This window comes from Saimiri boliviensis, chromosome 14 (genome assembly GCF_048565385.1).
Source record: "Saimiri boliviensis isolate mSaiBol1 chromosome 14, mSaiBol1.pri, whole genome shotgun sequence".
In the NCBI taxonomy this organism is placed as follows: Eukaryota; Metazoa; Chordata; class Mammalia; order Primates; family Cebidae; genus Saimiri; species Saimiri boliviensis.
In genome coordinates, this window is record NC_133462.1 from 26,907,711 (window position 1) to 26,935,487 (window position 27,777).

At 42.4% G+C, this 27,777-nt stretch overlaps 2 protein-coding genes across 8 annotated transcripts in view; both read left to right on the forward strand.

Annotated features, from left to right (window-relative positions):
• The window catches only part of LOC101049669 (uncharacterized), a 63,765-nt gene extending 36,044 nt beyond the window's left edge, over positions 1-27,721 (forward strand). For 4 of the 7 annotated variants that reach the window (XR_012513683.1, XM_010332425.3, XM_074385638.1 and 1 more), the window contains one exon: positions 1-27,721. This exon is cut by the window's left edge. The gene's annotated coding sequence lies outside the window, so the exon portion shown is untranslated. The other 3 variants (XR_012513684.1, XR_012513685.1, XR_012513686.1) reach the window with 3 other exon arrangements.
• Positions 352-27,777, forward strand: part of LOC104650333 (uncharacterized) — a 46,194-nt gene continuing 18,768 nt past the window's right edge. The window contains 5 exon segments of the mRNA XM_074385660.1: positions 352-375; positions 377-414; positions 416-515; positions 517-526; positions 2,131-2,227. Of these exon segments, the coding sequence (XP_074241761.1) occupies positions 370-375; positions 377-414; positions 416-515; positions 517-526; positions 2,131-2,227 (251 nt within the window). The 5' untranslated portion in view covers positions 352-369.

Consider the following 27,777-nt stretch of genomic DNA (forward strand, 5'->3'; position numbering starts at 1 on the left):
TTTTTCAGAGGATTGCCTCCTTTTTAAAATCCCAGGCTGCCTGCTCAAAGGACCAGAAGCTGGGAAAGTCATAAAATCCGAAGTTTTAAAATAATTATTATTTCTATTTGTGAGTAGCCATATAGTATATTATTTATATTATTTATAAATGCATATACCCTCTGAGGCGGGCCTGACTCAGCTCAGGGAGAAAGCCCTGCCTGAAGAGGTAGCAGCTTAGATTGTCACTCCATTCAGCCCCGCATCCGATCACATCTGTCACTCCGGGTCTGAGGGGGCGGGGTCTAGAACGTTATCTAATAAGAGACGCTGATCTGGGAACCATCCAATCGGGCACGCAGCTGGAGCGGACAGGGCAGCTTCCGGGATATGGCGGGGGCCTTTGTCTCTAGCTGAAGCCGGAGCTCCGTGTCTCTTCATTTCTGTGTCCTCTGCGCCTAGAGGCCCAGCCTCTGTGGCTCTGTGACCTTCAGGTATTGGGAGATCCACAGCTAAGACGCCGGGAACCCCTGGAACCCTAGAAATGGTGAGAGTTTCGGGTCCGACATCCCGAGAGAGGGGGAGGGGCTGTGGTGGGACTGAGGCCTCCCTGCAGTCAGCTCCGCGGTCTGCACCCCGAGTTCTTTCCCAGTTCGACCTCATTCCCCTTCAGCCATAATATGGCGGCTGAGCTAACAGGCGGGTCCCGGGAGTCCTGTCTCTTCCGTGCGCCCTGGCCTAATGCCTTTTCTAGGCGTTTCTGCACTCGCAGAGCCCCGTCTCTGCCAGATAGTGCAGGGACCACGGGAGGGCCCAGTCAGGACAATCCCCGACTCTGGGTGAGGGTTCATGAATGGGAAGAGCTTTGGTCCCTGTAATTCCCAGTTCCTTTTTTTCCCCTATTAAAAATTTATGGGAGTCGCCGTACAAAATTAAAGAATTTAATCGAATAGTGATTCAGAGACTGTTGCACACCCAACTGTGCTTTTTAGTTTGTGGCTTATGAGAGACGCTTGAATGAAAGACCGTTTTTTTTTTTTTTTCTTTTTTTTTTTTGAGATGGAGTTTCCCTCTTGTCACTCAGGCTGGAGTGCAATGGCGGGATCTCGGCCCACGGTAACCTCTGCCTCAGCCTTCCAAGTAGTTGGGATTGCAGGCGCCCGCCACCAGGCCCAGCTGATTTTGTATTTTTAGTAGAGAAGAGGTTTCGCCGTGTTGGTCAGGCTGGTTTCAAAGGCCTGATAACCGGCACTCCACCAGCCTGGGCCTTCCAGAGTGCTGGGATTACAGGCACCAACCATCGTGCTCAGCCAAAGGAAAGAATTTAAAGGTACACGATAAAGAAAACCAAATTAAGTAATTGATTAAGTACAATTACATACATCGCTTCTTAATTTGTATGATTAAGATAGAAATTTCCTGGTTATGTAATGAGAAATTAATTGGCAGCTTATGGTTGGTTAAGCCTGAATTTTGTTTTCCCCAATGTAGTAATTTACAAAAAAAAAAAAATATATACATTTGAGTTAAATTTTTTAAAAAGTAGGATTCCAGGGACTAGAGCCACCTCAGTCTAATTGCCTGGCACTTGGTTATTTTTACATCCACAGGACTAATTTTATCCTAATTTTTCACAGCTGTTCCAAGCATGGTCTTGGGTCTACCCCCTACCTGCTATTTCTCTAGCCTAACTATGACTATCAGTAAAATAATAAATTTCCAGTTCTGACATTCCCAAATGCCAGCTTTCCCTATTTAATTCACATTAACTATTTTTCTTTTATTGTAAATTTTAGATACTATATTTTAATCATTTTTTGACAAAGCATATGGCACTTAAAAAATGGTTTTCTGTTTGAAAATATTTTTCATGAGAACAAAGTGAAGAACCATCTCCTAACACTGTATTGTAAATCATCTTTTGATTCTTTTCCTTTTATTTTCCCTAGGCACAGAGATTCGAAATATTTTTGTGTCAAGGTTTTTCTTTGGAAACTTTATAGGGTGATACATCCATAGCCACCCTTTAGTTTTTTTCCTGGTCCTCAGTTTCAGTACTTTCCGTGAATAAACCAATATACCCACCATGGCTATGCTATGTCTGTTAGAGTGTCTAGTGACTATCATCTCCTGGGTAATTTTCTCCCATAGGACAACATGAGGTATGGAGTGTAGCCTCTCAAGGAGTAGATGGATGCCCTGGGGCTGAGAAGAATCTCCTGGTGTACTCTTCCTTTGAAAAGCTAACCCCTTGATCTTCACTCAACCCAGCTTCCATTTCTTGGAGACACATTGCTGGCCATCAATCAGTTGCTGGTATTGACGGGAAAACACAGAAATAATTTGTTTTTTGAATTGTCTAAGATTTGTGAAAGAAAAAATAGCATCCCAAAAGAAAAACAGAAGTGACCCCAGTGAGATGGTGCAAAAGCGTGCAAAGTAAAATGCACTTGGGGCATTCACTTGAGGCATAGGGCAGTGTCTCCTGAGAGGGTGGCCATTGAGCACTTAAGTGAGTAGGATTGGGTGGGAGAATCTCTCAAGTGATTGGATGACCTGACTTGACACATATATCAGACACATCTGTTTTCTTTTTTTTTGAGACAGAGTCTTGGTCTGTTACCTAAGCTGGAGTGCAGTGGTATGATCTCATCTCACCGCAACCTCCGCTTCCCAGGTTCAAGCAACTCTCCTGCCTCAGCCTCCCAAGTAGCTGGGAGTACAGGCACCTGCCACCACACCCGGCTAATTTTTGTATTTTTAGTAGAGACAAAGTTTCAACATATGGGCATGGCTAGTCTTTAACTCCTGACCTTGTGATCTGCCTGCCTTGACCTCCCAAAGTGCTGGAATTACAGGCTTGAGCCACTGCACCCAGTGGACACGTCTGTTTTCTAATCAGCATCGCCACTGCTGAGGTTTGCCGCCCTGAAAAGATTTGTTCATGTATTTCAACTCCAGTGTTTTTTGTTTGTTTGTTTGTTTGTTTTTTGAGACAGAATCTCTATCTGTCACCCAGGCTGGTGTGCAGTGGTGTGATCTTGGCTCACTGTAACCTCCACCTCCCTGGTTCAAGCAATTCTGCCCCAGCCTCCTGAGTAGCTGACATTACAGTCGCACACCACCGTGCCCAGCTAAATTTTTTGTATTTTTTGTAGAAACAGAGTTTCACTGTGCTGGCTGAGCTTGTCTGGAACTCCTGACCTCATGATCCACCTGCCTCAGCCTCCTAAAATGCTAGGATTACGCATGAGTCACTGTGCCTGGCTGAGTTTGACTCCAGTTGTTGAACTGTAAATTGCATTCTATTGGTATGATTTGAATGGTAAGAAAATATTTGTAAAGGGCAGAAAAAAGGTGGATTTCAGAAAAAAAATCTGATTACATATTCTATTTGTTAAAAATTATTTATTTATTTTGTTTGTTTTTGTTTTGAGACAGAGTTTCACTCTTGTTGCCCAGGTTGAAGTGCAGTGGTGTGATCTCTGCTCATTGCAACCTGTTCCTCCTGGGTTCAAGCGATTCTCCTCCCTCAGCCTCCTGAGTAGGTGGGATTAAAGATGCCTCCTATCATGCCTAGGTAATTTTTGTATTTTTTTAAGAGACAGGGTTTCACCATGTTGGCCAGGATGGTCTCAATCTCCTGACCCTGTCATCTGTCCGCCTCGCCCTCCCAAAGTGCTGGGATAGGCATGAGCCACCACAACTGGCCCAAAAATTCTTACTTTTTATTTCTCAAAGTCAGTCTAGACAATTACTCAGGGGTGTTTATGGCTGGGTGATTTCAAACAATTTCAAGGCTTAGCTTTTAGAATGCCACCAAAGTAAACAATAAGAGAAATTTTTTTTTTTGGCTGTACAAAATACATTTCCACAAAAAAAAAAAAAGGTAGGTAATTGGTGAGTTATATAAATGATGAAAACATTCGTTTCTCTTTTTGCAGTGTAGATTTGTGACTGAACACCTGTGTTCTATATCCTGTGTTGATTTCTGATTATTGCTAAATTTTATGAGGAGAAATTTGGTACCTCTTAGACGTGTTCTCATATAACTAATTTTTTACTTCATAATTTTGATAAAATAATCCTTTTACTGGCTGAAATAGATACTTTACTTTTCTTATGGAAGTATAAAATGGAAGCATCGGGCAGGGCGTAGTGGCTCATGCCTGTAATTCCAGCACTTTGGTAGGCCAAGATGGGCAGATCACGAAGTCAAGAGTTCGAGACCAGCGTGGCCTACGTGGTGAAACCCTGTCTCTGCTAAGAATACAAAAATTAGCTGTGTGTGGTGGTGCGTGCCTGTAATCTCACCTACTCGGGAGGCTGAGGCAGGAGAATCGCTTAAATCACTAAAAAAAAAGTCTAGAAGGCAGATGTTGCAGTGAGCTGAGATTGCTCCGCTGCACTCCAGCCTGGGTGACAGAGAAAAAAGAAAAACATAAAAGAAGGAAAGAAATGGATGCACCTTAATATGTATGTATATATATATGAAAACTGTTTCAGTAATTTTGCTGGATTTTTACACTAAGTGAATAACTCAGACATGGAGATTAAACCTTAATCCCATCTAAGGTTAATATTGAGCCTGCAAAAGGAAGTTATTACAGGCCCAGTTAGTTTTCTCTGGGGAGCCATCTCCATAGATATCCCAGTCTGCTCACTTCAGCCATGGAAAAAGCCTTTATCCTAAGAGAAGCTACAGAGCCCTGGAAAGCTGGGGACCAACAGGCAGATGAAGTTAAGGTTAAGATGTTAAAAGACTGGAAAGGTCTTACTGAAGATGAAGTTGTTATTGTTTTGAGGCAGTTTCTAGATTTTATAAAATAAAACATTCATGTAAAAATTTTGAATTCCAAGAAAGCATTGTAGTAGGAGAAAGTACCAACTGTTATTGCAATTCTTAGACAGACAAGAGCTTTTTTAAATGGAAAGGATCAAACAAGATTAGAAAGAAGGTAGGAGGGGAATGGCAAAAGGAAGGTGATAAAATCAGGTTTTAAATTAGAGAATGTTTTACCCTGAAGTCAGAATGTTCTTAGGAGGGACATAAAATGGGGTTGTGTGTTGACTCAGACTGAGGGTAGCTGAAAGTTCAGGAGGCTGTGGGAAAAAGGTAAACTAAAGTAAAGCATGGTTAAGACGTATTTTATTTTGAACAGTGAAGAAAGATTTAACTTTTTTTTTTTTTAATAATGTGCAGCGCCTATGTCTGGAGATCAGATAAGTGAGAAAATAGAGCACTGTCTTAAGTTATATTGGGAAAGATGTTTCCTTTCATAAACTATTTATGGAGAACACAAAGGATGAAGAATTCTATTAATCATAGCTGTTTACCAGGCTTATCTATGTGCTTCATCTTTCCCCACCTCTTTTCTTGGGCCTATACATTTCTTCTGTTTGACTTTCTCTGGGTTGTGTCTTTTTTTTGGAGACGGAGTCTTGCTCTGTCACCCAGGTTGGAGTGCAGAGGCATGATCTTGGATCACTGCAACCTCTGCTTCCTGGGTTCAAGTGATCCTCCTGCCTCAACCTCCCGAGTAGTGTAGGGCTGTGGTGGCCCCACAGGGTTGTGGGGCTTCCTTTATGCTGTGTTGAGGTGCAGGATCCAAGAAGTAAAGAGACAGGACACTGAAGAACTGGTGAAGAGCATCTGGACTTCGGGGGGCCACACCACCTGTGAGTAGAGATCAGTGGCAGCCCCCAAATGCCCAAGAGCATCTGTATTTATTAGGTACAAGCAGGGGGCAGGGTTGTGAGTGAGGTCCTCATCTATAGGCTTAGTAATAGGGCATACATAATCACATTAGTTACAAGCGAGGGGACCACCCATTATGTCACCTGGGCAGAGAGGTGGGCCATGCGCAGCAGGGGGCCGTGCCATGCGCAGTAGTAGAGGGTCGTGTACAGAAAAGGAGTCCATCCCCATTAGGTCACTGAGGCAAGGAGGTGGGCCATGTGCAACAGGTGTCATGCGCAACGCTTCTTATCTGGGGGCTGAAAACCAAAGGATTTCTAATAGAGGGATACTGTAAGCTTAATGCAGTGGGAGCTGACAGACTTGTGCACTTCTCTTCAGATGTTTATGGGAGGAATCCCTGGAGCCTGAGGGGTCAAGGCTGCAGTGAGCTGTGATTTGTGCCACCGCACTCCAGCCTGGGTGGCAGAGTGAGACCCTGTCTAAAAAAAAAGAAAAACCGGATAGCAGCAGCTGGAAGTTGGCAGGAGGACACTGGCAGTTCTTAGAATCATAGGGTATAGGCAGGGCACCGACAGCTCTTTAACCACTGTCTATACACTGATTACTCATAAATGTTTGTCTCCAGTCCAGATCTCTCCTAGATGCTTGACTGATATGTTCAGCTGCCAGTGAATAACTGGACATCTGTTCGCACTTGAATATCTATCTAATAAATATCTGCAACGTAAAATGACCAAAAAAAAAAAAAAAAGATGTTTATAGGAGGATTCTTTGAGCTAGCACAGAAGCAAGAAAAGACTGACAGGGCGTACGGCCACTGTGACTGGTCACATCAGAGCGGTTCTCCCTCAGTTACTTCCAGGATCTCAGGCCTGAGGCCTACTTTCCACAGGACCTGGATGCAAGGTACTACAACTCCTTTATCAAGAGGAGAGGCACTTGCTCCATATCTGCCATACAGCGTATGCCCTTTCAGGCAGGGACGCCACTGCCTGGATCTTTGGTTCTCATCATGGTCTGGCTGTTTTCTCATGTACTGCTTCTGTTCTGCGACTGCTCTAGGCATTCCTTCTATTACAAACTACTATATGGTTATATAGAAGGATTATATAAATCAGCACTAAATGTATCAGTACAGCTCCGACTGATTATATGATTATACAGAAAGTACCATATATGATTATACAGAAAGATTATACAGAACTAACTATGCTAGATAAATGTAAGCAGTAAGTTACACTTCAAGCACTAATTCTATAAACTAATATATGATTATATATGAAGGATTATATAAAGGAAACAGCTGAGCCATAACACTATAAACTACGATATTCTTCAGGCACTAGTTGTGCCTGGGGTCTGCACAGTTTTTCTTCCTCGATGCTCATGGGAGGTGTTACCCACAGAGTAGCTGGGGTTCCAGGTGCCTGCCACTGCTCCTGGCAAATTTTTGTATTTTTAGTAGAAATGGGGTTTAATCATCTTGGCCTGGCTGTCTTGAACTCCTGACCTGGTGATCCACCTGCCTCGGCCTCCCAAGGTGCTGGTATTACAGGTGTGAGCCACTGCATCCAGTCGTGTTGTATCTTTGGTAATAAACTAGTAAACAGAACTAAAATGTTTTGATGAGTTCTGTGAGTAACTCTATTACATTACTAAACTTGAGGGAGGTTATGGGAGTTTGTAATTATTAAACAGTAGCTCAGAAGCATAGACAGTCCTATGAAGTTTTTGATTGGTGTCAGCAGTAAGGACAATGTTGTGAGATTGTTCCCTGAATCAGGGTCTATGCTGAGCAAAGTGGGGCAAAATTCAAACGTTAGACGATATGTTTGTTTTGGAGAGTTGCTTGGTGTTCAGTAAACTGCACTTTGGTGCCAAGAGAGGCCTGTCCTGTAATAGAACTCTGGGTTTCTGGAAATGGGAGGGTCTGCTTTCCTGTACACAGGCTGTCACACTGCCCACTATTCTGTGATTTCAGGTATCTGCGCAGAGTGAGTGAGGCCTGAAAACTTAGAGGAAAAGAGCTCTGATAAGAAATCCCCCTTTCCTACAGCTGCCACCACAGGATTTCCACCCACTCACAAACACACCCACTAGACATTGACATGTCCACACCCCTCACAGAACAAGGGACCACCCTCAGGAATTTTACTACAGCATTTTTGATCCCAGTGCTTCTTGCCAAAACCCACAAAAATGTCTGCAAGTCTTTGACATATTCTCATCCCCAGACACTGAATCTGCAGCAGTAATCTGTTTTCTCTACCCTCCTAGGCTTCTGGATCACCTGTTCATGATCTTATCTGCCTGCATGAACACACAGCCCAACCTCGGCCCGTATTTGTAGAACAAACCAGTCCATCCATCTAAATTGCACTCTCCCCGACTAATGGATTTTTGTATTTTTTTTTTCGTTCAGGGGTACATATGCAGGTTTGTTATATAGGTAAAATTGTGTCATAAAGGTTTGTTGTGCAGATTATTTTGTCACTGAGATACTAAGCATAGCACCAAACAAGTATTTCTTCTGATCTTCTTTGTCCTCCCACCCTCCACCCTCAACAAAGCCTTACTGTCTGTTGTTTCTCTCTGTGTCCATGTATACTTACTTAGCTCTTATTTATAAGTAACCATCTTATAAATAACATGTATTTGATTTTTTGTTTCTGCATTAGTTTTCTAAAAATAATGGTTTCCAATTTCATCCATGTTGCTGCAGAGGACATGTTCTTGGTTTGTTTTTATGGCCACACAGTATTTCATGATGCTTATTTACCATATTTTTAAAAATCTTTTATTTCATTTTATTGGAGAAAGGGTTTCACTTTTTCACCCAGTCTGGAGTGCAGCAGCATGTAGCTTACTGTAGCCTCAACCTCCTGGTCTCAAGCAATATTCCTACCCCAAGCCAGGTATAGTGGCTCACACCTGTAATCCCAGCATTTTGGGAGGCTGAGGCAGGCGGATCACATGAGATCAGGAGTTCAAGACCAGCCTGACCAACATGGAGAAACTCCATCTCTACTAAAAATACAAAATTCCTACCTCAGCCCCTCAGTTACCTGGGACTACAGGCACATGCTACCACACCCAGCTAATTTTTCTTTCTTTAATTTTTGTAGATACCAGGTTTTATCTTGTTGCCCAAGCTGGTTTCAGATTCCTAGCCCAGGCAATTTACCTGCCTAGACCTCCTAGAGTGCGGGGATTACAAGTGTGAGCCACCACGTCCAACTATACCATATAGTCTCTATTCAGTCTACCGTTGATAGGAATTTAGTTTGATTCCATGCCTTTGCTATTGTGAATACTGCTGCAGTGAACATACATGGGTATGTGTCTGTATGATAGAATAATTTATAACTCCTTGGGTATATACGCAATTAGAATGCTGGGTCAAATGGTAATTCTGGTTTTAGTTCTGTGAGGAATCACCATGCTTCTTTTCACAATGGTTGAACTAATTTGCGCTTTCACCAGAAGTGTATAAGCATTTTTTTCTCTGTAACTTTGCCAGCATCCATTATTTTTTTATTTTTATATAATAGCCATTCTTTTTTTTTTCCACCCCCAAATGATTGCATTTATTATAAACACGGGTACAGATCCTAGACTCTCAGAAATACAACAGATATGAAGCAAAGCCAGCTCTGGTGAAACTAACAGATGACGAGGAATGCCAAGGTATTCATGTCTGGGCCAGAGCTGCCATCCAGGGCCCTGCCTCCCACCTTTGGTCCAGATGGCCCCTTGGCCAGGTGTCCCTGCTGCCAGAACACACTGGACTGGGGTATAGGAGTTGCATATTCTATGAGCTGATGTCAGAGGAAGCAGGGACTCTCACAGTTGCCAGGTTATCCCTCTCCTCTGAGCCAGTTCCCTCCACAACCCAGGAGTTTGTCTCACATCACTATAACATTTTAAAACAGAAAACAGGCAAAACGTTTGGCTAAAATAAAATGAAAACACTGCAGGGAATAGACCTGAGTGTGCTGGTGGACAGGCAGCCCTGGTCACATGTGGGAAGGGCAGCGCCAGTGAGGGCAGGAAAGCTTCCTGTGGGTAGCTAGGCTGTGTGTGCATGTGACCCTTCCTCCAGTGGTCCAAGGGAGGACACAGGGTATCAGGTAGTAGGGCTCTGCCTGAGGTGTTCTGGCATCAAGAGGCTGCCTGACCCCTAATGGGAATGGCACAGGCCCCAGGAAGCAATGGACATCTGCCCAGAGGATCAAAGCCCAACTTGGTCAGATCCCAAACTTCACCTGCATCAGGTTCCTGACTCTGCAAAGGGTACCTCCAACTCTGGGGACAAGCCACGGCCTTGAGAAGCAGCTGGCTATGCTGCCGAAACCAGGACACATCTGCATCATACAGCTACACCATCCCAGTGTGACAGGCCATACTTGGTCACCCTAGGGCAAGCTGGAAAAGAACTCCAGATGTGCCCTGGAAAGCCCCCTAGTTCTCAGAGGCCACCTCACAGGGTACCCCCATGACCCCATTCTTTGAGTTTGGCTTGAGGTTTTAGGAAGCATCATTTCAGGTGAGGAAAAGAACAAAGTCTGGTCCCAGCCCGCTTTGGTAAAGATTGTTCTCCCCCTCCACAGCATGAGAGGAAGGCACATAAACAGGCAGGACACACACAGCACACACGGGGCATAGGGAACCGTGCCTGCATACCACACACACACAACCAAGTAGCAGCCAGGCCAGGGCATGCTCAGAGGGCCACCTTCGGGGTATCCATGTAGGCCAGGTTGTTAGGAGGTTGGCTGGCAGAGTAGGACGCCACTGCTCCTCCAGCCAGGGTCTCGTGGTAGGCCAGCAGGCCTATGGGCTGGGTAAGGCGGTGGGTACTGCAGTGGATAGGTTGCTGCTGGCATCCCTGGCTGAGGGTAGCCATTCTTACTAGTATAAGATAGTATCTCTTTGTGGCTTTTCTTTGCATTTCTATGATTAGTGATGAGCATTTTTATATGCTTTCTACTTATATGTATATCTTTTTTTTTTTTTCCCTAAGATGGAGTCTCACTCTGTCACCCCGGCTGGAGTGCAGTGGTATGATCTTGGCTTCCTAAAACCTTTGCCACCCAGGTTCAAACGATTCCCCTGCCTCAGCCTCCTGAGTAGCTGGGATTACAAGCATGTACCACCATGCCCAGCTACTTTTTGTATTTTTAGTAGAGATGGAGTTTCACCGTATTGGCCAGGCTGGTCTTGAACTCCTGACCTCATGATCCACCCACTCCGGCCTCCCAAAGTTCTAGGATTACAGGCATAAGCTACCGCATCTGGCTTGGTGTATGTCTTCTTTTGAAAAGCAGGCAAAATCTTTATGTTTTTTGCCTACTTATTAAAAAGGTTTTCTTTTCTTGTAAACTTCTTTAAGTTCATTATGAATTCTGGATGTTAAGCATTTGTTAGGAGCATAGTTTGCATTTAAAAAAAAATTCTGTAGGTTATTTACTCTGTTGATAGTTTTATTTACTGTGAAGAAACTGTTTAGTTCAATTAGGTTCCATTTGCCTGTTTTTGCTTTTGTTTCAATGGCTTTTGGCATATTTATCATGAAGTCTGTGGGTTCCTATGTGTAGAGTAATATTTTACAGAGTATTTTTTATAATTTTTAGGTTTTACATTTAAGCCTTTAATTCATCTTGAGTTGATTTTTGTATATGGTGTAAGGAAGGGATCCAGTATTGGTCTTCTATACAGTGCTAGCTAGTTATTCCAGCACGAAATAGGGAATTCTTCCCATATTCTTCTTGTCAGCTTTGTTGAAGATCAGATGGTTATAGGTGCGTGGCATTTTCTTTTGGCACCATATTTGATTGCATTTGTCTATGAGTCTGTTTTTGTTCCAGTACTGTGCTGCTTTGGTTATTGTAGCCCTGTAGTAGAATTTGAAGTTGAATAATACAGTGTCTCCAGCTTAGTTCTTTTTGCTTAGGAGTGCCTTGGCTATTTGGGTCGTTTTTTGGTTCCATGTTTATTTTAAAACATATTTTTTAGTTCTGTTCAGAATGTTTTTGGGCTGGGCGTGATGGCTGACACCTGTAACCCAAGCACTTTGGGAGGCCCAGGCTGGTGGAGTGCCCAATATCAGGAGTTTGAGACCAGCCTTGTCAACACAGTGAAACCCTGTCTCTACTGAAAATACAAAAAAAAAAAAATAGCTGGATATGGTGGTGGGAACCTGTAATGCCATCTACTCTGGACGCTGAGGCAGGGGAATCACTTGAACTGGGAGGGGCAGGTTGCAGTGAGCAGAGATGGTGCCACTGCACTTAAGCCTGAGCAATAAGAGGGAAAATTCATCACACACAAAAATATAATAATAATAATAACAACAACAATAATGTTTTTGATGGTTTCATAGAAATAGCATTAAATCTGTAAATTTATTTGGGCAGTTTGGCCGTATAAATAATACTGGTCTTTTCTTTCTTTTTTTTTTTTTTTTTTTTTTCAGACAGAGTTTCGCTCTTGTTACCCAGGCTGGAGTGCAATGGCGCAATCTTGGCTCACTGCAACCTCCGCCTCCTGGGTTTAGGCAATTCTCCTGCCTCAGCCTCCTGACTAGCTAGGATCACAGGCATGCGCCACCATGCCCAGCTAATTTTTTGTATTTTTAGTAGAGACGTTGACCAGGATGGTCTCGATCTCTTGACCTCGTGATCCACCTGCCTCGGCCTCCCAAAGTGCTGGGATTACAGGCATGAGCCACCGTGCCCAGCCAATACTGGTCTTTTCTATCCATGAGAATAACATGGTGTACATTTGTTTGTGTCGTTACTGACTTTTTTTTTTTTTTTTTTTTTTTTTTTTTTGAGATGAAGTCTTGCTGTATCACCCAGGCTAGAGTGCAGTAGCATGATCCTGGCTCACTGCAACCTCTGCCTCCTGAGTTCAAGCAATTCTCCTGCCTCAGCCTCCTAAATAGCAGGGATTACAGGCACATGTCCTCATGCCTGGCTAATCTTTGTATTATTAATAGAGATGGGGTTTCACTATGTTGGCCAGGCTGGTCTCAAATTCCTGATCTCATGTGATCTGCCCACTTCAGCCTCAGAGTACTAGGATTACAGGTGTGAGCCACTGTGCCCAGCATCTCTGAGTTCTTTAAGCAGTATTTTGTAATTCTTGTCATAGAGATCTAGCACCCTGGGTTTTTTTTGGTTTTTTTTGTTTTTTTTGAGACGGAGTTTCGCTCTTGTTACCCAGGCTGGAGTGCAATGGGGCAATCTCGGCTCGCCGCAACCTCCGCCTCCTGGGTTCAGGCAATTCTCCTGCCTCTGCCTCCTGAGTAGCTGGGATTACAGGCACGCACCACCATGCCCAGCTAATTTTTTGTATTTTTTAGTGGAGACGGGGTTTCACCATGTTGACCAGGATGGTCTCAATCTCTTGACCTCGTGATCCACCCGCCTCGGCCTCCCAAAGTGCTTGGATTAAAGGCGTGAGCCACCGCGCCTGGCCTGTATTTCTAATTTTTTTAATGTGGCAGTTGTCAATAGGATGATGTTCATTATTTGACTTCTGAATTGGATGTTGTTGATGTACAGAGATGGTACTAATTTTTGTATATTTATATTCTGAAACTTTGCTGAAGTTGTCAGTTTACAAAGTTTTTCTGCTGAGACTATAGGTTTTTCTAGATAAATAGTCATGTCGGCCGGGCACGGTGGCTCAAGCCTGTAATCCCAGACTTTGGGAGGCTGAGGCGGGTGGATCACGAGGTCAAGAGATCGAGACCATCCTGGTCAACATGGTGAAACCCCGTCTCTACTAAAAATACAAAAAATTAGCTGGGCATGGTGGCGCGTGCCTATAATCCCAGCTACTCAGGAGGCTGAGGCAGGAGAATTGCCTGAACTCAGAGGAGGCAGAGGTTGCGGTGAGCCGAGATCGTGCCATTGCACTCGAGCCTGGGTAACGAGTGAAACTCTGTCTCAAAAAAAAAAAAAAAAAGTTAAAAAAAAAAATACTCATGTCAACTGCAAACAGGGATAGTTTGACTGTTTGGGTGTCTTTTATTTTTTTGTCTTGCTTGATTATTTTTGTGAGAACTTTAAAATGTATGTGGAATAGCAGTGTTGAGAGAAAGCATTCTTGCCTTGTGCCAGTTTTCAAAAGGAAATGCTTTCAACTTGTGTCTATTCATTATGTTGGCTGTGGGTTTGTCATAGATAACTCATTATTTTGAAGAATGTACCTTCAATGCTTAGTTTATTGAGGCTTACAACGTAAAGGATGTTAATTTTTTTTTTCTAACAGACTTTATTTTATTTTATTTTATTTTTTTGAGACGGAGTTTCGCTCTTGTTACTCAGGCTGGAGTGCAATGGTGCAATCTTGGCTCACCGCAACCTCCGCCTCCTGGGTTCAGGCAATTCTCCTGCCTCAGCCTCCTGAGTAGCTGGGATTACAGGCACACACCACCATGCCCAGCTAATTTTTTGTATTTTTAGTAGAGACGGGGTTTCACCATGTTGACCTGAATGGTCTCTATCTCTTGACCTCGTGATCCACCCGTCTCGGCCTCCCAAAGTGCTGGGATTACAGGCTTGAGCCACCGCGCCCGGCCCAGACTTTATTTTTTAGAGCAGTTTCACTTCAGAACAAAACTGAGTAGAAGGTACAGAGATTTTGCCTGTATTCCCTGCCCTCACACATGCATAGCTTTCACTATTATCAAGGATGTTGAATTTTATTGAAAGATTTTTCTGCATCTACTGATATAATCTTGTGTTTATCTTTATTTCTATTTATGTGATGAATCACATTTATTGATTTATGTATGTTGTGGCAACCTTGCATCCAGGGATAAAGCCTGCTTAATCACAGTCAATTAACTTTTTTTTTGAGACAAAGTCTCACTCTGTCACCAGGCTGGAGTGCAGTGGCACCATCTCATCTCACCACAGTGTCCACCTCCCAGGTTCAAGTGATTGTCTTGCCTGAGCCTCCCAAGTAGCTGGGATTACAGGTGCCTGCCACCATGCACACCTAATTGTTGTATTTTAATAGAAACAAGATTTTACCACGTTGGCCAGGCTTGTTTCAAACTCCTGACCTCAGGTGATACACTCATCTTGGCCTCCCAAAGTGTTTGGATTACAGATGTGAGCCACCATACCCAGCTCATAGTCGATTAACTTTTTGATGTGCTGCTGGATTTGGTTTGTCAGTATTTTGTTGAAGATTTTTTATCAATGTTTATTAAGAATATTGGCCTAGGCCGGGCGCGGTGGCTCAAGCCTGTAATCCCAGCACTTTGGGAGGCTGAGGCGGGTGAATCACGAGGTCAAGAGATCAAGACCATCCTGGTCAACATGGTGAAACCCCATCTCTACTAAAAGTACAAAAAATTAGCTGGGCATGGTGGCACATGCCTGTAATCCCAGCTACTCAGGAGGCTGAGGCAGGAGAATTGCCTGAACCCAGGAGGCGGAGGTTGCGGTGAGCCAAGATTGCGCCATTTCACTCCAGCCTGGGTAACAAGAGCGAAACTCCGTCTCAAAAAAAAAAAAAGAATATTGGCCTAAGGTTTTTTTGTTTTGTCTCTGCCAGGTTTTGGTATCAGAATGATGCTGTTGTTAGATAATGAGTTGAGGAGGAGTCTCTTCTCAATTATTTGGAATAGTTTTAGTAGGAATAATACCAGCTCTTCTTTGTATGTCTGGTAGAATTCAGCTGTAAGTCTGTCTGATCCTGCGCTTTTTTTGGTTGGTAGGCTTTTTATTACTCATCCAACTTTGGAGCTTTTTATTGTTCTACTAAGGGATTCAGGTTTTTTTTGTTGTTGTTTCTGTTCAGTCTTGGGAAGATGTATTTGTCCAAGAATTCATTTTTTCTAGATTCCAGTTTCTGTGTATAGAAATGTTTATTGTAGACTTCAATCATTATTTGTATTTTTGTTTGGTAATGTTTGTTTTGTCATTTCTGATTTTGTTTATTTGGATTTTCTCTTTTCTCATTAATCTAGCTAGTGGTTTATATTGCAAATTGTTTCAAAAAATTTACTCTTTAATTTCTCCACCCTTGTTGTAGTTCTTTATGTCTAAATCTTTTTCAGTTCAGATGTGATTTTTGCTATTTCTTGTCTTCTGCTAGTTTAAGGGTTGATTTGCTCTTGCTGTTCTCATTCTTCTATTTATAACATCAGGTTGTTAAATTGAGATTTTTTAACTTTTTGATGTGAGCCCTTAATTTATAGCACCACCTTAGCTGTGATACAGTGATTCTGCCATGTTGCATTTTTGTTCTCATTTATTTCAAAAAACTCGATTTCATGTTGGTCATTCAAGTGTAGGTTGTTTAATTTTTATGTAAGTGTCTGATTTCAAGTGGTTTTGTATTCAGTTATATTTTTATCAAGCTGTGGTCTGAGTGTGTTGTTGATATGATTTGGGGATTTTTGAATTTGCTGAGGATTGCTTTAGTTTCTAATGTGTGGTCAATTTTAAAGTATGTGCTCTTTGGTAATGAGAACAATGTATATTATGTTGTTTTTAGATGGAGAGTTCTGTAGGTGTCTGTTAGGACTATTTGGTCAAGTGTTGAGTTTAGGTCCTAATATCTTTGTAAATTTTTTTCCCTCAGTAATCTATTTATTAGTGTCTGTAAAGTGTTGTAGTGTCCTACTATTATTGTGTCAGAATCTGTCTTCATAAGTCACTAAGAACTTGCTTTATTTATTTACACCTATAAATTTATATAATACATTTTTTCTTCTGCTTTTTCCCCCATAAACATTTTTTCAAGTGTACACAGTGTGCCCAAGGCTATTCCACAGATGTCTGAATTCAGAGTCTACTGAAATTCAGATGTCTTGATAGTTCAGCATGTTCAGAGATGTAGCTGATGTAGAAGAAAATGTGAATTAGAAATAACAGGATTTAGTTACATAGCTTAAAATAAATGAGACCATTTTGCTCATCTCTCTTTTCTTAAAGTATTTACATTATATGTAGATATTTATCTCTGCTTTTTGAAATATATTCTGTCGGCCGGGCGTGGTGGCTCAAGCCTGTAATCCCAGCACTTTGGGAGGCCGAGGTGGGTAGATCACAAGGTCAACAGATGAGACCATCCTGGTCAACATGGTGAAACCCCGTCTCTACTAAAAATACAAAAAATTAGCTGGGCATGGTGGCGTGTGCCTGTAATCCCAGCTACTGAGGAGGCTGAGGCAGGAGAATTGCCTGAAACTGGGAGGCGGAGGTTGCGGTGAGCCGAGATTGCGCCATTGCACTCCAGCCTGGGTAACAAGAGCGAAACTCCATCTCAAAAAAAAAAAAAAAGAAAGAAATATATTATGTCATATTAACAGGTAAATAAACCTTTTAGCATTCTTTTTGACTCAGGATTTTCTTTATCTAGGACTTTAGATTCATTGCTTTTTTTTTTTTTTTTTTTTTCTTTCTTTGCTTTGGCAAAAGTTTATTTATTTTTTATTTTTTATTTTTTGAGATGGAGTCTCGCTCTATTGCTAGGTGCCAGGCTGGAGTACAGTGGTGTGATCTCAGCTCGCTGCAACCTCTGCCTCCTGGGTTCAAGCAATTCTCCTGCCTAAGCCTCCCCAGTAGCTGGGACTACAGGCACGCGCCACAACACCCAGCTAATTTTTGTATTTTTAGTAGAGGCGCGGTTTCACTATGTTGGCCAGGATGGTCTTGATCTCTTGACCTTGTGATCCGCCTGCCTTGGCCTCCCAAAGTGCTGGGATTACAGGTGTGAGCCACTGCAGCCAGCCTAAAAGTTTATATTTTTTATTATTAGTCTTCTAAAGTAGACACAGATTTGTTTAGATTAATGTCATTTTAAAAACACACAGAAGTTTAGCACCAAGATAGCATTAAATTTTGCAATACAGAATGATAAAGGCTAAGAGATACTGAGTAAGTTTGACAGAACACTGATTATCTGAGTTAATTATCTCATATTTGCAGGCTGAAGTACTAGCACTGCAAAAGCAAGAAGAGTTCAGTGTATAAACTGTGGAGTCTGTAGTTATATTTTGCTTTCTGTTTTATACTTAATAATTAGCATAATTATGTGTATTGTTAGTAGACAACCTGTATTTGTATAAATTAAGCAGTATTTTCTACAATTGTATTCATACAATAGGAGAAATATAAGGGCAAAATATTTACATTGAATGGATGTTTTAGTAGTTCTTTTACTATTGTTATTTGTACTGTTAAAATGAAGTTTTTAAACTGAATTATGGCTATAAGACAATTTTAAAAATTTTTACATTCTGACTAGTAATTAAATTGTTTATACTGATTTATATCTAATATCCAAAAAAATTGCTACCAAATTATTACAGTAAACATTTGTCTACTGTGCTTGTTAATAAATCCCATATGGATAATTACAGATAAGCACAATTTCAGTGTCTTTCATTTCATTAAATTGGAATGCTGGTATTACAGGACAAAAAGCATGGGTGATGTGGCCACTGAAAAACCATAATAGCTATTCAGTTAGGTATGTTGCAAGGTAAAATATATTTCACTATATAAACAAAGTCAGATTTCCAATTTTTCTTATCTTTTTTTTTTTTTTTTTTTTTTTGAGACAAGAGTTTTGCTCTTGTTACCCAGGCTGGAGTGCAATGGCACGATCTCGGCTCACCGCAACCTCCGCCTCCCGGGTTCAGGCAATTCTCCTGCCTTAGCCTCCTGAGTAGCTGGGACTACAGGCACACGCAACCATGCCCAGCTAATTTTTCTTTTGTATTTTTAGTAGAGACGGGGTTTCTTTATGTTGACCAGGATGGTCTCACAATGGCGCGATCTCAGCTCACCGCAACCTCTGCCTCCTGGGTTCAGGCAATTCTCCTGCCTTAGCCTCCTGAGTAGCTGGGACTACAGGCACACGCCACCATGCCCAGCTAATTTTTCTTTTGTATTTTTAGTAGAGACGGGGTTTCACTATGTTGACCAGGATGGTCTTGATCTCTTGACCTCGTGATCCACCCCCCTCGGCCTCCCAAAGTGCTGGGATTACAGGCTTGAGCCACCGCCCCCGGCCTATTTTTCTTATCTTCTAAAAGTGCTTATGAAAATCATCAGATGTGTTCCAATGTAGATCTCCCATTCAATGACTAGGAAATGGGAGAGCAGTAGAGATAGAAGAGAAACCTTAAAAAATTCTGTGTAATCCCAGCACTTTGGGAGGCCGAGGTGGGTGGATCACAAGGTCGAGAGATCGAGACCATCCTGGTCAACATGGTGAAACCCCCTCTCTACTAAAAATACAAAAAACTAGCTGGGCGTGGTGGCACATGCCTGTAATCCCAGCTACTTAGGAGGCTGAGGCAGGAGAATTGTCTGAACCCAGGAGGCGGAGGTTGCGGTGAACCGAGATCGTGCCGTTGCACTCCAGCCTGGGTAATAAGAGCGAAACTCCGTCTCAAAAAAAAAAAAAAAAAAAAAAGCCGGGCGCGGTGGCTCAAGCCTGTAATCCCAGCACTTTGGGAGGCCGAGGCAGGTGGATCACGAGGTCGAGAGATCAAGACCAACCTGGTCAACATGGTGAAACCCCGTCTCTACTAAAAATACTAAAAATTAGCTAGGCATGGTGGTGCGTGCCTGTAATCCCAGCTACTCAGGAGGCTGAGGCAGGAGAATTGCCTGAACCCAGGAGGCAGAGGTTGCGGCGAGCCGAGATCGCGCCATTGCACCCCAGCCTGGGTAACAAGAGCGAAACTCCGTCTCAAAAAAAAAAAAAAAAAAAAAATTCTGCAGAGAATATTTTCTCCTTTTTCATAGTGCTCATGTTTCTCATGCTGAGAGTACTTGTGCACTTTGGGTTTTTTTGTTTGTTTTTGAGACAGAGTCTTGCTCTGTTGCCCAGGCTGGAGTGCACTGGCGTGCTCTTGGCTCACTGCGACCTCCACCTCTCAGGCTCAAGCGATTTTCCTGCCTCAGCCTCTCAAGTGGCTGGGATCACAGGCACATGCTACCAAGCCCAGCTAATTTTTGTATTTTTAGTAGTGACGGGGTTTCACCACGTTGGCCAGACTGGTCTTGAACTCCTGGCCACAAGTGATCTGTCTGCCTTTCCCTCCAAAGTACTGGAATTATAGGCGTGAGCTAATAGGCTCTTTGGGTTTCTAGAGAGAAATTCCTTTAAGGAGAATATTTTCTTGCTGAGTTGATCAATTTTATATCTAACCAGAGTGGTGTGGTTTTTTTTTTTTTTTGAGATGGAGTTTCACTCTTGTTACCCAGGCTGAAGTGCAATGGCGCAATCTCGACTCACTGCAACCTCTGCCTCCTGGGTTCAGGCAATTCTCCTGCCTCAGCCTCCTGAGTAGCTGGGATTACAGGCACGTGCCACCATGCCCAGCTAATTTTTTGTATTTTTAGTAGAGACAGGGTTTCACCATGTTGACCAGGATGATCTCGATCTCTTGACCTCATGATCCACCCCCCTCAGCCTCCCAAAGTGCTGGGATTACAGGCTTGAGCCACTGCGCCGGGCTTCAGAGTGTTGTTCTTAAGATGCCTTTAACTTTTTTTTCTTAATATAATCTCGCTCAGACTGAGAGCTGTTTTTCTCTCTAGTGCTTTGTGCGGCTGTTCCAGGGGTCCTATTAGTATCCCATGGGGTCTGTGAATAAGGTGAGCTGTCACAGTGAGAACTCTTAGATGTATTTCTCTCTGGACTCATGCTGGAAATCCAGCAGTATTTTTTCATGACACCATTATAAATAGAAACTGAGGCTGAAACACTGCTCCCATTCCCATTATTGTGAAGGTGCAATTCTACCCAGGAGGTCTGCAGCCTCTCCTCCTGCTGCTCAGGCTTCACTCTTTGATGTGGAACCATGTGCTGCTGTGGTAATTCGGATTCATGTAAAATGTGAGCTGCCAGCTGTGAGCCCTGTGCTGTGGGCTGTACCTCAGTGGCAGATGATAAGGGTTCAAGAGAGGACACTAGCCGTCAAGAGAGGGCAAGCAGGATTGCTATGACCCAGTGCTCAGGGAGTAGAGAGTCATTGCTTTAAAATGTAAATAAACAGAAAGATAGCACTCTGGTCAGCCATTTGTGTAGAAGAATGAGAGCCTGACTTCAGCAGGCACCGGGCTTCAAGTTGCAAAACTACCTCATAGCATGAAGATGTGAAAAATTTATTTTATTATTGAATATAACAAATTAGCATGCATGAATGGCCTCTCCAATTACCAGGAAAATTCAGGATTAACTATATATGACATGGTGCTATATATTCTACTTGTGGGATAATTATGGTGATCATCTTTCTGTCTTTGCAATCTGTTAAGCAGATTGTGATGCATGATGCATTCAAAATTAATTGTGTAATAAAACACATTTCTTATTTATTTATTTATTTATTTATTTTATTTATTTATTGTGATGGAGTCTTGCTCTGTTGCCCAGGCTAGAGTGTAGTGGCACAATCTCAGCTCACTGCACCCTCTGCCTCCCAGGTTCCAGCAATTCTCTTGCCTATGCCTCCCGAGTAGCTAGGATTACAGGCATGTGCCACAACACCCAGCTAATTCTGTGTGTGTGTGTGTGACAAGAGTCTTGCTCTGTTGCCAGGTGCCAGGCTGGAGTGCAGTGGTGCGATCTCGGCTCACTGCAGCCTCCGCCTCCCAGGTTCAAGCAATTTTTCTGCCTTGGCCTCCCGAGTAGCTGGGACTACAGGCATGTGCCACCACGCCCAGCTAATTTTTTAGTAGAGATGGAATTTCACCCTGTTGGCCAGGATGGTCTTGATCTCTTGACCTCGTGATCCGCCCGCCTCAGCCTCCCAAGGTGCTGGGATTACAGGCATGAGCCACCTCACCTGGCTCAGCTTTTTGTATATTAGTAGAGATGGGTTTCACCATGTTGACGAGGCTTGTCTTGAACTCCTGACTTCAGGTGATTCACCTACCTTGGCCTCTTAAAGTGCTAGGATCACAGGTGTGAGCCACCATGCCAAGCCTACAATTCTTTTTTTTTTCTTTGAGACAGAGTCTCACTCTGTTGACAGGCGCCAGGCTGGTGTGCAGTGACACAATCTCGGCTCACTGCAACCTCCGCCTCCTGGATTCAAGCAATTCTGCCTCAGCCACCTGAGTAGCTGGGACTACAGGCGCACGCCACCACACCCAGCTAATTTTTGTATTATTTTTGTTTTTGTTTTTGTTTTTGTTTTGAGACGGAGTTTCACTCTTGTTACCCAGGCTGGAGTGCAATGGCGCAATCTCGGCTCACTGCAACCTCCGCCTCCTGGGTTCAGGCAATTCTCCTGCCTCAACCTCCTAAGTAGCTGGGATTACAGGCACGCGCCACCATGCCCAGCTAATTTTTTGTATTTTTAGTAGAGACAGCGTTTCACCACGTTGGCCAGGATGGTCTCGATCTCTTGACCTCGTGATCCACCTGCCTCAGCCTCCCAAAGTGCTGGGATTACAGGCTTGAGCCACCAGGGCCGGCCTGCAATTCTTACTGTTATATTATTGTGGTGTTTCTCTGGGGCTGGAGAAAATTTTTCTTCTAATTATATTTTCCAAACACTGTCTAGAATTATCAGACGTGATATGAACATATAAGGTGCCAACCAGAATTTACTCTAGAGGTGAATTTCCCTCTCAGACTTCCAGTCAACTCACATATTTTCTGCAAGGTGCCTACCTTCTCTTAAATATGCAGGCAGAATTGTGTCTTGGCTGTTTGGTACCTGTAGCTTTCTGTAGTCACTTCTAGAGACTAGACCAGATTTCTACTAACTTTATAGGGCAACAATCAACCACTTTACCTTTTTCAGTAACTCTTGTATCTTTAGTCCTGAAACTGACTCACAGACCATGGAGTCCAGAAACGCAGTCAAGAGTAATGTGTTCACTGAGTAGATGTTAGAAACAGGTACTCAGTGTTGCATAGAATCAACACTGAGACTGTGGATCAGTCAGCAAGGCTAGTTGTTACTTTCTGCAGAAAGGGTGCCACTCAGTAACAGTCTTGCCATGAGATCACACCTGAACAAAGGAAACGGGAGCATTTGTAACCTAATGCAACCATCCTACTGCTGTGTCCAGTTTCCATTGGCTGGAAGAGAACCTCACACTCTAAGCTTTACGCTATTGGTTACCAACTTAAAAGTTTCCTAAATAGGAAAAAGTAAGAAAAAAAACAAAGTAAAGAGGAAGTGACTTGTGGAATGCTGATAAAGGCAAAAGTACTCGTTAATAAGGGCAAAGGAGGAAACTATGATCTAATGCTTCCCTAGGCTTTCCCAGACATGTCAGGGCAGATATCTGGGACAGCCAAGGAAATTTAGAAGAAGAACTTCTATTTTATTTCCTATAATTACTCCCTCTTTTATAATTTCTCTTCAAACTTGCTCAATAGTTCTTGACTTCTTCGGTCAGCTTGAGCTTCTGGCATAAGAAATCTTTTAGAAAAGGATGGGAGAGGGGTTAGAGATATCCAAGAGTCATATCAGTTAGTTTCTGCACTAGCCTTTGAATGCTGGGTACAACACAACATCTGACAATAAGCAGTCCAGTGAGGTAAGAATTGAGGTTAGGTTTTCTTTCCATTTGCCAAACCAATTTTCTAGCCATTTTGAAATGGGATTAGCTATGCCAGAATTTTTAGCTAATTCATTTGATAAGGTCATGAGTCCTTGCAAGGCCCATTTTATGTTTCCATCTGCGGCTGTTACTTGGGATGAAAGTACAGTACAGCACTGAGTTTTAATCATTATACAAACACCATCTTTTTTTTTTTTTTTTTTTCTTTAGACATGGGGTTTTACCATGTTGTTCAGGCTGGTCTTGAACTCCTGACCTCAGGTGATCCGCCCACTTTGGCCTCCAAAGTGCTTGGATTACAGGCATAAGCCACCGCGCCCGGCCCAACACCATCTTTTTCAGCTAGTATCATATCAAGAGCTATCCTGTTTTCCCAGGCCATTTAGCTTGTAGACCTTAAGTTTTCTGCAATTCCATTAAGGGCATGTTTTGTATAGGTAACAAATTGTTATTGGTTATAGTAAATATAATTGATCCAATCTACATTTTTGTTTATTGTTACCCACCAAAATAGTGTCAACTAATATCTAGCAGCTATTTTATCTCTAGCTTTAAACTCACTGGGTACTCATCTAGGAACTCCAGTTGCATCTAAGTAAGTGTAAGAATCAAATAATTCATAAGGGGTTTCTCTTTCATGTTGATAGTGGGTCTTGTCTATTTTTGGCTGATGAAATGCCAGGGTAAAAGGGATAGCCAATTGGACTAGAGTGCAGGTACCACTCCAGTTATTTGGCAGACTATTTAAGTGGAAAGGGGACAATCTGGGCCTCTGGCCTACCATGTGTAACAGTTGCTTTTGCTTAGAGTGTGGATGGAATATTTAATCAATTTTAACCAGGCATTTGCATCGTGAGACCATCTCTGTAGCTAAGGTTTGCTTTAGATCATTGATTTTTGCTACTGATACTTTTGCTCTGTCATTTGATAAAGGGATATTTGAAACAGGGTGGAGGAGGAAGAGGCAGAAGGTATATTTCAAGTATGCCCAAGGGATCCTTCCTGTTGATATTTGCCCCAATACCATAGAGGTGATGGATGACAGGCCTAATTTTAGTATTAATAGGGCAAGCAATAAAAGCAAAGATTGGATTACTTTGGTAAGCTTTGCAATCAGGGGAAATGGCCTCTTCAGTGAAGTAAAGGTGAGGTTTAAGATTAGTACAAACAACTCCTGTAGAGTTTTTTATTGGGTGGTTCACAGGATGTCATTCCAGCTATTAAAAGGTTGCCAGTCAGTAGAAACAAGAAATTGGTGTCTTGGTCGCAACTTATTGCAGTGATGAGAGCTTCAGGCTAGTAGATTGGTTAGGAGACTACAGCATAAATACTTTTCTGAGGAGGCTAACTGCTTCTGGCTATATAAATCTCCACAATGGATTACCAAGTAAGCGTCAAAAACTACAAGTTGGGGAGAATTTGATCTGATTACATTAGTAATAAAATGAGGAGTAACGAGAGGAAATAAATAAAAATAGAAATAAAGATATGTCAAGTTTTTTTTAACTTTAGCTTGGTAGAGATTTCTCCTGGAACTACAGGACTCTGAGGACGTTGATGCTTCTTTGACTCGAAGTATGATGGGTCTGTTCTTTTTCTGCTGTGCAAACGGTGGTCTCAGTAGTTAACAGCACAAAGTAGGATTCTTCCCAAGCTGGCTTAAGTTTCTCTTTTTCCACCCTTTACTGAAGACACAGTCTCCAGGTCAATGCTGGTGCATTAAAAATTCTAGAGGTGGTGCCTGTGCTAAAAGACCTTTGGCTTTAAGAAAAGAAAAGGTAGAGGAGAGATGAAATACATAATTTCTGAGAAACTGATCTTTGGTTTCTAATGTAGGGACATCAGCTAAAGAATGTAAGGTACCCCATATAGCATCTCAGAGGGAGATAAGCCCATGTCCTTCCGAGGAGCTCTTTTTTTTTTTTTTTTTTTTTTTTTTTTTTTTTTTTGAGGTGGAATTTTTGCTCTTGTCCATGCTGGAGTGCAGTGGATCTTGGTTCACCTCAACCTCTGCCTCCCAGGTTCAAGTGATTCTCCTGCCTCAGCCTCCCTAGTAGCTAAGATTATAGGTGCCCACCACCATGCTGGCTAATTTTTGTATTTTTAGTAAAGATGGAGTTTTGCCATGTTTGCCAGATTGGTCTCGATCTCCTGACCTTGTGATCTGCCTGCCTCAGCCTACCGAAGTGCTGGGATTACAGGCGTGAGCCTTTAATGCGCCTGGCCTGTTCTGACTCTTAATAAAGCAATAGAAGACATTTTAATCCATGGGAGTTTCTTAATTAATTTGGTTAAATGATTTTTAAGAGTTTGATTCATTCTCTCTCAATATTTTCTATTTTCTCAAATCTAGGTACAGTGTGCTTAAGGCTTTTACTGCATTATTAGCAGTGGCTTTTGAAAAAGGAATAGCTTCCCTCCAATGTGTAAGATGATGAACTATCACTAATAGGTATTTTAATCGACCTGCTGTGGCATTTCAGTGTCATCAACTTGAACACTTTGGAATGTGTTTATCCTAAAAGTAATTTCTTTAGAGCCTGCTTGTTAGTTTTCTTGCAGATGGGACATCTATCTTTAGCTTGCCTGGCCTGAGTGTAAATTCCAATACAACCTTAGACTCTAAAAACTGCATCTCACAGGGCCTCAGGGCCCCAGTGTGTTTCTTGGTGTAGGTGAGATAAGGTTTCTCTCATAAGGGGCTTAGAGAGCATCTCCTTCTGGCCTGGGAGAATTTATCTCCCCTCAGTATTTTCCTGTGCCCCAATTTCAGCCATTTTCTCCTTCTCAACAGAGGAGAAAATAGGAACTATTTTAGGAGAAGGAACGGAAGGAGTTAAATGAAAAATCAGTCCAGCAGCAACTGCTGCCTTTTTGGCCACCTGAAATGCAAGGTGGTTCCCTCAACTTTCAAAAGAAGTCATGTTGATGTCCTGGTACAGGTACAAGAGGTATTTCTTCTGGTAATTGGAGGTTGTTTAAGACATGAACTACTAATGGTTCATAAGCAAGTTCTTGGCCTTGATTATTCATTAGACCTCATTCAGCCCAATTTTTTCCAAATATGTGTGCTACCCCAAAGGCATACCTAGAGTCTGTATAAATGGTTTCTATCTCATTTTCTAGGAATTTCATGGCCTTACTGAGTAAATAATTCACAACTCTGGGCAGAATAATTACTGGGTAACTTCCACAACTCAATTTCTTCAAAAGTTTCTCCATCTATTACTGCATATTCATTGTGTTATCTCCCATCAATCATTTAGGAGAATCCATGTATGAACAGGTGAATGTCTGGTCTTATAAGAGTTCTCTGCTAGATCAAGCAGAACCTTTGTATAATAATAAAGTCAAGACGCAAGTGTTCAGTCTGTAGCAGTGGGTTCTGTGTTAGGAAGCCTGCAGGGTTAAGCGAGCTATCTGTTGTTACGGTTAAGTCATCTTTCTCTAGCAGACTAGCTTCATACTTTAAAATTCTAGAATCAGTAAGCTTTCTTTCTGCCTTTTGACTTAAAATAGCTTTAACCTGGTGGTAATTTACTTACAAATACCTTCCAAAGGTAATCTTTCTACTTCTACTAATATGGCAGTAGCTGCCACAGACTGAATACATTGGGACCATCCACTGGCAACTGGATCTAAGACTTTGGACAGGAAAGTAACTGACTGTCAGCAGACTCCATGTTCCTGTGTGAGTACCGGGGGTACTCCATTATCCACATTAACAAAAAGATGAAAAGGTTTCACTAAAGAAAGTAAGGCTAGGACAGGGGCAGGCATTAACCATGCCTTTAATCCATTTATAGGGGCAGCTTCATCAGAAGACCATATAAGCAGGTCAGGTCCTCTTTTAGTAAGTTTTTCATGTAACAGCTTACTTCTCAGAGCAAAAGAGTCAACCATAATCTGCAGTATCCAATGAACTTTAAGAATTTTCTGAGTTCTCATTTGGCTTGGGGTAAGGATAAGGACACAATTCCTTGAACCCATTCAGGCCCATTCTTCTTTTCCCTACACTAATTAAATGGCCTAAATATCTGACTTCTGGTTCTACATATTAAAGTTTTTCCTTTGAGACTCGCAACCCTTCAGAGTATGGATGATTCAAAAAGTATATGGAATGCCAGGCGCGGTGGCTCAAGCCTGTAATCCCAGCACTTTGGGAGGCCAAGGCAGGTGGATCACAAGGTCAAGAGATCGAGACCATCCTGGTCAACATGGTAAAACCCCATCTCTACTAAAAATACAAAAAATTAGCTGGGCATGGTGGCGGGTGCCTGTAATCCCAGCTACTCAGGAGGTTGAGGCAAGAGAATTGCCTGAACCCAGGAGGCAGAGGTTGTGGTGAGCCAAGATCGCGCCTTTGCACTCCAGCCTGGGTAACAAGAGCAAAACTCTGTCTCAAAAAAAAAAAAAAATATATATATATATATATATGGAGTACTCGGCTGCTTTTTCTGCGTCTTCAACAGATAGAAGGATATTATCCATATACTGGATTAAACGTAGCTGCGTTGAAATTTCTAC